The sequence below is a fragment of the Mastacembelus armatus genome, chromosome 19, assembly GCF_900324485.2.
Source record: "Mastacembelus armatus chromosome 19, fMasArm1.2, whole genome shotgun sequence".
Classification (NCBI taxonomy): Eukaryota; Metazoa; Chordata; class Actinopteri; order Synbranchiformes; family Mastacembelidae; genus Mastacembelus; species Mastacembelus armatus.
In genome coordinates this window covers 12,420,588-12,433,922 of record NC_046651.1, presented here as the reverse complement: position 1 = coordinate 12,433,922, position 13,335 = coordinate 12,420,588, and the positions used below count along the sequence as shown (strand labels likewise).

General features: G+C 38.5%; 2 protein-coding genes across 4 annotated transcripts in view; both read left to right on the top strand.

Annotated features, from left to right (window-relative positions):
• Nucleotides 1-4,987, top strand: part of LOC113135543 (zinc finger protein 385C-like) — a 46,703-nt gene extending 41,716 nt beyond the window's left edge. For 2 of the 3 annotated variants that reach the window (XM_026315649.1, XM_026315651.1), the window contains 5 exons: nucleotides 1,064-1,247; nucleotides 2,385-2,762; nucleotides 2,907-3,109; nucleotides 3,307-3,405; nucleotides 3,879-4,987. In XM_026315649.1, the coding sequence (XP_026171434.1) occupies nucleotides 1,064-1,247; nucleotides 2,385-2,762; nucleotides 2,907-3,109; nucleotides 3,307-3,405; nucleotides 3,879-4,109 (1,095 nt within the window). In that variant the 3' untranslated portion in view covers nucleotides 4,110-4,987. The remainder of the gene's footprint in view (nucleotides 1-1,063; nucleotides 1,248-2,384; nucleotides 2,763-2,906; nucleotides 3,110-3,306; nucleotides 3,406-3,878) is intronic. The other variant, XM_026315650.1, reaches the window with a different exon arrangement.
• A 1,281-nt stretch (nucleotides 4,988-6,268) lies between these two features.
• Nucleotides 6,269-12,691, top strand: LOC113135257 (dnaJ homolog subfamily C member 7-like). The gene is made up of 14 exons (XM_026315117.1): nucleotides 6,269-6,392; nucleotides 7,751-7,839; nucleotides 8,112-8,236; nucleotides 8,361-8,474; nucleotides 8,616-8,690; nucleotides 9,170-9,288; nucleotides 9,390-9,543; nucleotides 10,039-10,203; nucleotides 10,458-10,549; nucleotides 10,646-10,719; nucleotides 10,798-10,944; nucleotides 11,037-11,192; nucleotides 11,743-11,817; nucleotides 11,919-12,691. The coding sequence occupies exons 1-14, from the start codon at nucleotides 6,322-6,324 to the stop codon at nucleotides 11,954-11,956; spliced, it is 1,494 nt and encodes a 497-aa protein (XP_026170902.1). The 5' UTR covers nucleotides 6,269-6,321; the 3' UTR covers nucleotides 11,957-12,691.
• Nucleotides 12,692-13,335: the final 644 nt, after the last annotated feature.

Here is a 13,335-nt window from a genome sequence, read left to right as displayed (position 1 = left end):
AAATGTCAGTATGTTCAATTTTCAAATTCTGTCACATCTATTGTATGATTGTATGATGTTTTTTTCAAACGGTTACAGGACTTTTTGAATCAGCAGTACAATGTAATTTTTAGTAATAAATGAAACACTTGTTTGGTCTATTTTCAGTGCCCATGTTTAATCCTAAAGAAAGGGGCCTAGTGCATCGCTTTTAGGAACAGGAGTGAGATATAAGGTATTAGGCATCAGCTACACAGACAGGGCCTGTTAATAGGCTCAGTCACCTGTTGATTTTGACCTTTTCATAGCATTTATTGACAATAGCAAAATATGTTTAATAAATAAACAAACAAATGAATAAATAAAAGAGACCCAGGATTTTTGTAATATATTTTAGGTATACTGCACGCTGTTGTAGAAAATGAAAAACAGAATGATTAAACTGATTTGTTATTGCTGTTTTTTTCCTAAATGTAAGTGATGCATATAAAATGTAGATTTGATGTGTTTTAAGGAAATAATAATGTATGGATGGATAACCAGATAAATGTGTTGTGCATCAGTTTCACTGTTGATGCACTTTGCTGGATTTGCTCGAAGCTGATCTTCGTCTTGAGAGCATGTCTTGCTATATCTGCAGCCATCCAGAGCCATTTTGGGGATTTTAAATCTGCATGCATCTGTTGTCACACTGCCACAAATGTGTTTTGTCTCAGTGAGGAAGGCACAGAAGTCATTTGTGTCACAGCAGAACGGACACAGGCCATTTTGTATCCGAACGAATCAGTGGACAGATGTGCCAGTGAGCTAAGAGGGAATGGTCATGAGATCCCATGAGCTCAACTGATGCTCATTTAGCCACAGCCATGATGATGATGATGATAATCAGAATGGAGATTTGTGATGTGAATCTTCCTCTGACTCAAATGCTCAATCACAAAATTTTTCTCCAACTCTACAAAAGCATGTGAAGCAAAGTTTTAAGATTTTAAAGATTACTTTTGACTGATTTCCTGCTGTCCTTCAGTAATTTAATCAGTTCTGCTTGTATGTGCATATTTGTGCGTGTGTATGGGATGGCCAGACCCAGGCAGAAGCTCACTACAAAGGTCATAAGCATGCTCGCAAGCTAAAAGCCTTGGAGATCCAGAGGAACCGGCAGAAGAATGGACACAATCCATCCACAACAGGAAAAGATAGCGACAGAGAGCGGGGGATGATGGGAGGAGGAACAGTACAAACAGACTCGCAACTGAAAGACAAAACAGGTATACATATTTCTTTTTTTAAAGGCTCCCTCTTGCCATCCTCCGAGTAATTATTGGTAATGAAGGACAGTAAGATGTGGTAGCTGCCACTAAGCTGGCTAATTACCAGCTGTTACCTGTCGTTCTGTCATTGGATCTTTTAGACAGGTAATTACTCTCATCAAGCAACAACATTCTGCAGAATGAGAAGCCTTAAAGAAAAGCTTTCTGAAGAAGGTTGTGCTGCTGTTACTTTCTTTGATTTTGCTTGTAAATTAGCTGCCCACTATGTGTAACTTTTTCCTGTATAAATTGCACTTTTGCTTGATAAAATCCCCAAAAATGGTACTTACACTTTTTTTTAAATTTCCAAATTCCCAGACAAAACGCTTCCAACTGGGCTTTGGATGCTTTCCATGTTCTTATTGTTATGGCGATTGGTCCTTCAGCAGCATTGCCTACAAAAGAGCTGCTGTACAACTAACAGCTTTTGTCTCCACCACTCCCTTTCAGTCATTTGTCATTGTTTTTCATTCTGTGTGTCTAAGAAAATTCACTATCTTCCATTCTAGACTCTGTCTAGTTGCTTCTTTTTATTATTGATCTCTCTCCTCCCCTTTTCTTCCCGCACCTATCAATTTCCCTCTGACCACATAATGATAAGCTTGTTACGTTCAGCGGTTACCATGGTTGTTGATTGATGGTGACAGAGCGGCTTCAGCAGAGAGAGCAAATAAATGATGCAGAGGCAGTAGAACAGAGTAAGAAATGATTCAGATGGCAGAAAAAAATAGGGAAAAGATTTGAAAATGAGAGTAGAAAAGAAAAGTAAAAGGATCATAATGACAAAAAGTATAATAACAAGGTTATATGAAAAAAAGACAAAAAATAACTGGGAAAAAGAGGTTGTACTTCTCTGCTTGCAGTAAAGAAGAAAGTGTATTTATACCATGATTGTAGAATTCAGGTATTATCATGGTTTTAAAACACCGTGTTTACACGCATGAGCAAATTTTCTGCAAATGTCTTCTGACAACATCAATACTAACCCAAAAAATAATGTAGCATTACACTTTGCATCACTTGTCATAAAATATCTCAAGTCCCCACATATTAATTAGCTCAGATGAACTTCTTTGTTTATCTGTATGTCCCCAGGCTCAATCACCTCTTGCCAAACTAAACAGCATGAACCAGAAAATGGTGAGGGGAGCTCGCTGATAACCACCCCTCCCTCACAGCGTTCATCCATGGACTCTTACCCCACGTTCTGCTCTCCTCAACTATCCCCACAAACCTCTCCTGGCTCTCAGCTTTGTGATCTGACTTCTGACAGTCCACCTGTGGAAGAGTGCAACCCAGCCCCCAGTTCAGCACCTCACTGTGATCTTCAGGGAAGCTCCACGGGAGGTGAGGAGGATTTGGTTAAGGTGGAAGAGGCTAAGGACCCTAAGAACAGCAAAAAACAACATTTCCACTGTCCTACATGCAAAGTGACGGTCAATTCCAGTTCCCAGCTGGACGCTCATTGTAGTGGTGTGTACTACAGTACTGTATCACTTTAGTTAATATTTGTAAGCCATTTGAGCCCTGTTGGCCAAATGATATGAAAATGTGTATATATATATATATGAAACAGAGTGTCATTCTGATATTTGGTCTTCTTATTGGCTGAATTAGGCTCTAAGCACAAACTGATGGTGGACTGTCAGAACACCAGCCGGTCGCAACACAGGGTCAAGACGATATCATCTCCCAGACCCACATGCCGAATTAAGCAGCGAATGGGCGGCAAGACCAGAGCAGTTGTTGGTGTATCCAGCCAGCCCTTTCACTGTGAACTGTGCCAGGTGTCTGTTAACTCAGAGACACAGCTGAAGCAGGTATGTGGTTTATCTAGGGATAATAATTTTGCAAAATTGTACTTCTTAATAAACAATTGATCTCTGCATAAAACGTGCATGTACTGAATGCCTAAACTTTCTATTCTAGAAGGTAAACTCCCCAATTAGTTGTCTGGCTTGTTAGTTAGAGCTGTCCTGAATGAATCACACTTCTATATATCCCTGTCCTCTTTTAGCACATGAACAGCAGGAGACACAAAGAGCGTTTGGCTGGGAAGCCTGTCAAGGCGAAGTTCACGCCCTATAATAAACTGCAGCAGAGTGCAGTCTTAGCAGTAAGAGTTTGTCACACAAACACACACACACACACACATTTGTCTTCTTTTATTTTTTTCCACAACATGCATGGTCATTAAACAACACATCTAATGCAGAGAACACATAGATATTCAATAAATGCAAGTGGTAAGCTCTATCTGATAAATGTCAACATAGCTGCAAGTCTGATGGGTGTCAGGTGGTCGATACAAATAATTACTAAGTGCCTCTCTGTGTTATGTGAATAATCTGTGCTATTTTAAGATAAGTGCCTTGTTTTAACTTAAGACTTGAGGAGATCACCAGATGATCTTTAATAGAGTTTGTTACCGTCAGCTTTTCTAATGAAACAAGGAATTATGGAGTGTTAGGTGTGTATTATGAAGACTGTAGAATTTGCTTACAAATTGCATTGTAATTATGAAATGTTCTTAGAGTTTTTATAAATATTTTTAAAGAACTGAAATATAGCTCATGTCATTGGTATCAGACTAAACTGGCCCTGCAGAAGCAGCTGTCCAAAGCCCTGCCGGCAGGGTTCCTGACCACGCCCCTCAATCCAGCCACCTTGTGCACCATGGCGTCTGGACCCCTGGCTCTACGACTGCCACCAGGTCCCACTGCCATCATCCAGGGCCCCCTGATCAGCCCCACACTCTTCAGGCCTGCCCCAGGACCTTTGAGGGCCACACATGCACCCATTATCTTCTCTCCTTACTAGCAATGACTCAAGGACCAGTAGAGTGGACCTAACCCAGCCAAAGCTGGACAAAACAAGGGACCCTCTGAGTGAAAAAAGGACACTATGCAGTGACAGTGAGAGCAACATTTCATCAAGTCAAGTTTGGCAGGTTAATGTCATAAGAACAGTATGCACAGGCCCCTGGTGTGGATTGAGATTTTAGTGCTGACTGACCAGTGTCTCACCCCCCTTAAAAATGGTAGGACCATTCCTCAGCTGTCTCCTCTCAACAAACTGCAGAGTGCATGTTCCCAGGGGTCTGGACCTCTCTGGAAGCCATAAGACAAGAATCATTATAGTTGTATTTATAAGACTATATTACAAGAATACAATAGGGTGTGTAAATGTTGTTTGTTGCCAAAATCTTTTATTTTGAGAGCTTGAGAGAACAAGTACAATTCTTTATTGCTGCTTTTGTTTTTAAAATGAAGACAATCCAGATTTTAACTTCCCAAGAAACTGGCTACTTGCATATAAACAATCATCATCTATGAAAATACAGATCCATAACATCGCATTCCTGATATTGCATCTCAACAAATGTATGTTCCTACAGTCATCATCTGATGTGAATGTTTTTATTTCAGCTAAATACAGACTTTCATTTTTCTCTCTGACAGTCCATCTATTTCTCTTGCTCTCTGTGGTCGAGGGGGCAATCAACCGCCACCATGATATGATATGACTCCTATTAAGACAGACTGCATTTAACGCTTACAATAAAATGGTTTAATTTAATGTTATAAAAGTATAAACTTATATTATTTTACACAAGCCATTATGACAAGTTCTTCAGGTAATGGTTAGATTAACAGCTTGATGCTGTATTTACGATATGACGAGACATGTTGACTTGTGCTGTTAGCCAAACTTGAAATGATTTAGCATAAGTTATAAAATGTGTCTTTGATGTCTTTATTAAACTTGATATTTTCTATATAGTTGTATTTAAAACCTATGTCCTTTCATTTTAGAACTCTCTCTTCCATCTGACTGTGCTGATTCATCTTAAGCCATATGTATTTTTGAAGTAAATCTGTTAAAATTAATCATTAGTGTAAGTGTGCATCAACTGCAATAATATAAATTATGTGCTAAAAATTTCAATATGTATTTAATTATTAATTATTAAATTATAAATAGAACTGTTTTTACACAGTTGTACTTGTTGTTACTTTCTTCACAGTTTTACAGTGAACAGCCTTTATTTATTGCTATAACCAGGTAAAATATCACTTAAAGATCTTCAATCCGGGGACACATATTTATATTAGTATGATACTTCAGATTACACGAAGATTAGTAGATATCATTAGCAAACAGCATTTTATTCCTGCAAAGAATATCATAAAATACAGCACCTTAAATCAAAAAGTTACAAGCATTGTGCATATGAATTTCACTGAGAAATGTAGTGAATCCCCAAGCTCAGGTGGAAACCCCTGATATACTGAGAACCAGTCACAGAATCACAAAGAAAGTAATCCAAAATCAGTCCATTAATAGTATACCCCAACATAAACTAGGGCTTTCTTTATGATACTCTAGTGCCCTCTAGTGGTATTTTGAAAACAAGCGCAAGATAGGACTACCCAAGGGCGTAGGACAGAAGCAGGAACATGCAAATGCTTTTTGCTGCACTTGCGGCAAGCTGTTTTCAACAACAATTAGGTCGACAGTATTGTATTTATGATTAGTCACAACTGTAATTTAAGATATCTACAGTGACAATTAGACTAGTAAGAACTGCTCATTGACTTGAATGGAAAAACTACTTTCAGATACCTACAATTAAATTGTGACTATCCACAATGTGAATTCCAGATATCTATAATTACATTTTGACCAGCCATAATTCCAATTAAAGATATCTGTAATTTCACACATTTAAGAGATATGTTAAATATATTTTCTGATATCCAAGACTAACATATTAGTAGGCACAGTTCAATTGTAGATATCTGAAACTGGAGTTCTGACTAGTCAAAATGTAATTGTAGGTATTTGGAAATCACGTTGTGGATAGTTTTTGGAGATATACATTTAAAAAAAAAAATCAGTGACCTAGTTTCTCGGGACCTCGAAAACAGTCATAGTTCCCGGAAATGACGTTGACGGTGTGATGCCAGTCGCTAATAAACACCATAGAAGAAGGAGAGGACGTCGGTCGCGGTCGATTTTTACAGAAGAAATGGCAGCTGTTGACATCGACGTGCCGCTGGAAACAGATCCCCAAATCTGCAACCAGGATGACCTGGAACGGTAAACATGTAGTTTTTCGTTGTGTTTTATTGTACCGCGTGTAAAAAGTGAGACCAGTCTGATAGAAGTCACCCGCTGTTAGCTGACAAGGCTCGGAAATAACAGAGACGAGCTAACAAGACTAGCATGCCGGGTTACCAACGTGTAATGTTGCCATCTTTGCTAAGCCTCAGATAAACCATAGACCGGTTTTCGTGAATAGCGGGCTTTGGCCTTGTAGTTTCGATTATTCACATCACACAGAAAATTGTCTGGGCTCCCTAAATTACCTAAAACACATGGCTAGCTAACCGTTGCGTCTGCTCAGCTAACCGCTAAGGTTACACATGCTCAGCTACAGATATCTAAGAATTGGTGTATTTAAAATCCAGTTGCTGGTCAATTAACCTGTTGGTACGGAAAATTTTAACAACTAACTAAACATGGAAGAAAAGCGTCGCTTCGTCAAGCACGGGTCCTTTCCGTAGCTACGTTAGCTGCTGGTGCTCGCCTCTTTCGAGAAGTTTCCTTATGAGACAGTGATACAGCTTTAATTAGCCTTTGGATTTAATTAACGGTTATATTCACTGAATATTCACTTATATTCATTCCATATTGACGAACATGTTATATGTGACAAATCAACCAAAGTGTTTTCTACATTATCGCTGTAAGTGCAGTGTTTTGAGACTGAAACGATCCAAGGAAATGCAGGGATCACCGCCCTGTAGCTATGAAGACTTGACTACAGTGTCTGTGATTAACGTGAAGGCAAACTGCTGGTGTCAGTGTCACGTTTAGGACAAGATCAATAATCATAAAGTTTAATAAACAAAAATCCTCTTTATTCTTCAAGGCCATCAGGACATTCAGGTTCCAAACAAACAAAACAAGTAGTAAAATGGAGCAAGGCTTACTGTGATATTTTGCTATTACTCTGATTATTGCTGAACTCACACGTTTACAAATGTAGCATTACCCAGAAATGTGCACAGTGCACACATGCTCCACAGCTTTGTACAAAATACAATGCAAAAAAAAAATGTTTAGATTAAATAATGAGTACATTTATCTTGGAAAAATTTTGGTTGCAGATGTTTTGGCCATATCAACGACATTGTGCAGTCAGCAGGTGAATTTCATTGCTATGTTTAGGACCAGAGCTATTGGGACTGTATGTACCCTGCTTGACTGTCCCAGTTCCAGGTGTGACGCACCATGGTCAGGTCCTTTCAGATGTACTCTGGCCCATCTACTAGAAATTCCCAGATGACTACCAATGACATTTTGGCTGATTTGGAAATAGCCAGTCTTAATTAGTTTTAGCTTTGTAAAACACTGTTCCATCCTGATTTTTGGTTTGTTTGTCCTGTCTCCAGTCAGGCCGAAGGCTTCAAAGAGCAAGGAAATGTATTCTACAGCAAGAAAGATTACTCAGAGGCTTTCAACTATTATACCAAGGCCATTGGTAAGCTTGTCACTCAGTACACTTTATTGCTTTAGGTTTTTTATAGGCTTCTGGGATTGTGCACAGTGCCCATTGACCAGTGTTTTTTTTTTGTTTGTTTTTTCCCCTCCTCATGCAGTCATGTTTCTTCAAGATTGTCATTAGTATGAATTTACAGTATATATGATGAGGATACCCTCACTGTTTATAGTTGTCCATTTTATTATGATTTATATGTAGTTTATACATCTATGTGAGCCTTTGTGACGTGGACTTTTTTGTTCCATCTCAAGATGCATGCCCCAAAAACGCCAGTTACTATGGCAACAGAGCAGCCACTCTCATGATGCTCTGTCGTTTTCGAGAGGCCCTAGAGGATTCCCAGCAGGCTGTGCGGCTGGATGACTGTTTTATGAAGGTCAGTTTGAACAGATTTTCAACTTCAGCAGCATCATCTTTATTCTCAGCTCTGTGTATCTGTGTAACTGCCCCCCAAACTTGCAGGGTAGACATGAATATGTAGAGATTTTTTTCTCCCACAGGGGCATTTACGTGAGGGAAAATGCCACCTGTCTTTGGGAAACGCCATGGCAGCCAGTCGCTGCTTTCAGAAGGTTTTGGAACTGGATCCCAGAAGCGGAGATGCCCAGCAGGAGGTGTGGGACACCTGAAGTTTTCACCTTTTATTTAATCATTGTATAAAACAAGCTTTGAGTCCTGGAACTAAATTTGCATGCCTGAGGTCATAACCCGATCTGTGTCTGTTGTTTAGACATAAAATGTTGTTTTTATTTTAGAATAAGAATGCAACTGCTCTACTGGAGTTTGAGCAAATGGCAGATTTCAGCTTTAAAAAGCGGGATTTCAGAAAGGTACTTTACACCTGTTCTCTATTTCATAAAACTCACACAAAAGCACATACTTATATTAGTTAAGTTGTTTAGACTTGTCTGACTAGAAAAAAAGTTTTAGTATGTTAGGTGTTTTAAAGTCAAACCATTATCGTCCTGAGTGCAAAATACCAACCCCATTTATCTATCTTATATGGCATTAGATGAACCAAAATTCTTTGTAATAACAGCAATTTTAAGAGGTCCTACTGTACGACTGCATTAATTATGTAAGCATAAATATGCTAGAAGGGAAGAATCAATAGACCTTTCAGTCAGTGACAGTTCACAGCCCATTTTAATTATGTGGAACACCTTGTTTGAGTGGATAGTTGACATGTGTTCCATTTAAAACATTTAGCCTTTTCACATCTTTAAATATTTACATTTCTTTTATGAATTAATGTTACGGTGATGTAACAGCTACAATCACTGGCTACTTGTCCTTCATAATGTTCTAGGTGGTGTACTGCATGGACCGGGCCTTAGCTCTGGCTTCTGCGTGCCACCGCTTTAAAATCCTGAAGGCAGAGTGTCTGGCTCTGCTGGGTCGCTACCCAGAAGCTCAGTCTGTAGCAAGGTAGGAACAGTACAGTCAGTTCTAATAAATTGCTAATAAAAAGAGTGGATTTAATTTATAGATTAGTCCCAGCAGGTCTTTTAACGACCTCTCTTTTTCAGTGATATTCTGCGAATGGATTCCACAAATGCAGATGCACTGTACGTGCGAGGCCTGTGTCTTTACTATGAAGACTGCATCGATAAAGCTGTACAGTTCTTTTTCCAGGCTCTGCGCATGGCACCTGACCATGAAAAAGCCAGACTAGCCTGCAGGGTAAGATTTTCATAATCTGTGGATTTACTTTGGAAACATTTAGATAGCCAAATACACATGGGAATGCAATTTGCATGCCTTGTCTTGACACAGGTTGTAATGGAAGACTTTTTCTAATATTCTATGTTAGTATATTGTCACTGTTGATTGTCTATTATGGCATGACACAATTGACAAATTCTGTGAACGATATACAGTTGATTCGTATACTTCAAGTTAAAGTTGTCCTGTAATGTTTTTGCCCATCAGTGGCATTATGGATCTGTGTTTTAAATATTCACAGAACTGGCTGTGACCTTGAGTATACGTGCAGATTTTTGTCAAGAAGCAGTGGATATGAACAGAATATTTGAAACCCACAGAGCATCTTTTAAATTTTTATAAAATATATGGACTAAGTAATGTCCTCCTTGAGTTACTATACATGACAAGGATGCAAAATACACTGAATCCATGGTTTGGTTAAAACAAATATTTGTTCTCTTCCTCAATCAGAATGCCAAAGCCCTAAAAGCCAAGAAAGAGGAGGGCAACCATGCATTCAAGAACAACAACTATGAAGCTGCCTACCAGCTGTACACTGAGGCACTGGCGATAGACCCAAACAACATCAAGACCAATGCTAAACTCTACTGCAACAGAGCCACAGCAGGGGCAAAGGTAAACAGGAACAAATCAGCTCCTGTTGTTTGCAGTATTTTTAACACAGACTTGCAATATATTTTTACATCTACACTTTCCTCACAAATTAAGTGAAGAAACAGAAGACATGGAAATGAGCAGTTGTATGGAAGACAGTCACAGATGCTTGATCAATAATACTGTCTGATTATTTGCCTTAAGACAGAAACCTTGTGGAGTTCTAGGACTCCTCTTGCTCTTTGTATCCACTTTAACTTCCTCCCTATCGACAGCTGAAGAAACTTAATCAAGCTATTGAAGACTGCACAAGTGCAATCAAACTAGATGACACTTACATCAAAGCCTACTTAAGAAGAGCTCAGTGGTATGTTGTACAATTGGTTTGAGGGGGATTTTCTTAATTCAAGTGTTTTCTTGTTCAGCATTGTGCAATTTTTGAGTGACCATGTGTGATCCATAGTTACATGGACACAGAGCAGTATGAAGAGGCTGTACGGGATTATGAAAAAGTCTACCAGACAGAAAAAACCTCAGGTAAAGTTTCTCTCTTTCTGTTACTTTCCGCTTAGTTTTTCACACATCCTTATGGCTTGAGTTTCTGTTTTGCTGTAGAGCATAAACACCTGCTGAAAACAGCACAGCTGGAGCTGAAGAAGAGCAAGAGGAAAGATTATTACAAAGTGCTCGGAGTTGGCAAGAATGCTACTGAGGACGAGATTAAAAAAGCCTATCGTAAACGGGCCCTTATGCACCACCCAGGTAGCCCTCTTGATCTTTACAGACATGCCAAATATGAATCTTTTTCTTATATTTCATAGGTATTTAATTTAGTTTCTGTCATTGTCTTGTAGACCGTCACAGTGCAGCGACCCCAGAGGTGCAAAAAGAGGAAGAAAAGAAATTCAAGGAGGTGGGTGAGGCATTCACTGTGCTCTCCGACCCTAAAAAGAAGGTCCGATATGACAATGGACATGACCTGGATGATGATGGGTGCTTTGATGGTGGAGGTAAATGCCTTTCGTTTTTGCTTTGTTAAATATAATCACTGCTACTGCCTTTCTGGAGTATGTATCACGTGAGCTACCAGGGCTGTCTATCAGAAGTGGTGTGTAGTTTGCAGAACCTTAAAAAAATGTCAAAAGTAATAATGTAATAATAATGTAACTGAACGTGGTGAGCATGCCAGTTGTAACCATTACCACAAAGTTTGCCTTTAGGGGGCACTACAAGTTCACAAAGTTGTTACAGTACCGCATATTGTATTTGACTATGGCCACCTTGTTTGATTATTACTGTGACATACAAAGTTGCTTTAAAGTTGAGCATGAACTGATTTATAACTACATTGTTTTTTGGTCAAGCACATCATGCTTTTCACAGTTGGATTGATGACCCTTGTGCTTTAAAAGTGTGAAATGTGTGTACTGTATGTCAAACAACTTGATTGATTCATCTCCATTCAGTGTTTAGTTTACAAAGTTTTGTCATCGTTTTTCCCACCTTGTTCTTTTTAAAGCCCATCAGCACCTGCTAATCCCACTTTGCCTTTTCCCCTAGATTTTGATGCAAACAACATCTTCAGAGCTTTCTTTGGTGGCCATGGTGGAGGATTTACTTTCGATTCCAGTCAAGGTATTTTTTTTTTTTCCTTTCATTGTAGACATCCTTTAGTTTATTGAAACACAGAAGATTTAATCAGAGTATATCTTATTAACTAACTTTTCCTCTCCAAGACTCTGGGCCTGGAAATTTCTTTTTCCAATTTGGCTAAGATGAAGAGGCATGTGGGAAATGCAGCCCTCCAGTGGACAAAGCAAAGTTGGACCCACATTGGCCTCCTGATGCTCAAACTCGAGTATTGTGCAAGGTCTCCTTCACATTCTTTTTCAACAGGTTTTTTTTTTTTTTTTTTTTTATTATTGCATTCAGTCCTAAATTACTTTACTCATTACAGTGATGCTGACACACATTGAGAAGGAAGATTCTCCCGAATAAACATTGTAAATAACTAAGTTTGTATAGAGGTTTGGATCAACTTTTTAGAGCATGTCACGATTCCAAAATCATATTAAATGAAATCTCATCTCGTAAATCTGCCTCAACCTTCAAAAGGGGATCAGTAATAAGGATTGCAGTAAAACATAGGAATTATGGCTACTTATTTATAGTATTAAACTTGGTATACATGTTTAATGACCTCCTGTGACAGTAAATCTCTAAAGCAAGAGTCAATGTACTGTGGAAGTTAATTGTCAAAACTGACCTCAGGACAGTTGTCTGTCAAGGACAACACAAGTCTCATGTGAGCATGTGTCCAGGTTTCAGGAGCCCACTTGCCAAATATAGAATCAACTTGCAGGGATTTGTTCTTTCTCCCCTTCTCCATGCTGCATTGTATATTTGACACGAATGTGAAGTGTTTTCTGTCCATGAACTTTGTTGTCAGTCTTCCTTCTATTAATATTTATTGTACTGTATATTCTAAACTATATGCAGCAGAATGACAGTGTTGGTCTTGAGAATTTTTTTTTTAAGGCCCATTTGTAAACGTTTTCCATATCATCATATCCACTCTGATTGTATAGGTTAATTTTTTTTCTGAAGCAGCCCAAACTCAGCATACATTCACTTAGTTTTATTTTTTTCTGTTGAAAGCATCAGTCCTGTTGTCCATTCAAGTGGTGCCTTACTGGAATGAGCCAACCCAAGAAACATTTCATTTACTAAAGGGAACAGTAAAATTTGCATTGCATGTTTTTTTTTTTTTGTTTGTTTTTTTTTAATGTGGCCTCAAAGAAAAGCTTCTTTTATCTCTGACATTTTTCATATTTTCAGGGGACTACTTCTCTCAGACATGGAAAAAAATTTAATTTCATGAGTAGCACCTTGCTGTCATCCACCTATACTTGTCATGCATGTTTAGTCAATACAGCCCTTCCCTTACTTGTTCCACTTGTTTAAATGGAGCACTGATAACAGGTTGGGAGCTTCTAACAAGACATGCTTTTCTTATTGGGGAAAATAAATGATCATCTTTTACTGTAATGTTGGACTTTTATCTTAATTACATTTGTAAGGTGGTTTGTTTTTCCACATTACACCAGTAGGAATTATATTATAAAGCAGGATCTTATAGTTTTACTTCATGTT

What these genes read in the sequence shown, in the direction of transcription:
- LOC113135257 (XM_026315117.1), top strand. Translation starts at nt 6,322, where the DNA reads ATGGCAGCTGTTGACATCGACGTGCCGCTGGAAACAGATCCCCAAATC. An exon ending in AAAAGCGGGATTTCAGAAAG is followed by an intron (nt 8,691 to 9,169) that starts GTACTTTACACC and finishes ATAATGTTCTAG; the next exon opens with GTGGTGTACTGCATGGACCG. An exon ending in TACTTAAGAAGAGCTCAGTG is followed by an intron (nt 10,550 to 10,645) that starts GTATGTTGTACA and finishes TGTGATCCATAG; the next exon opens with TTACATGGACACAGAGCAGT.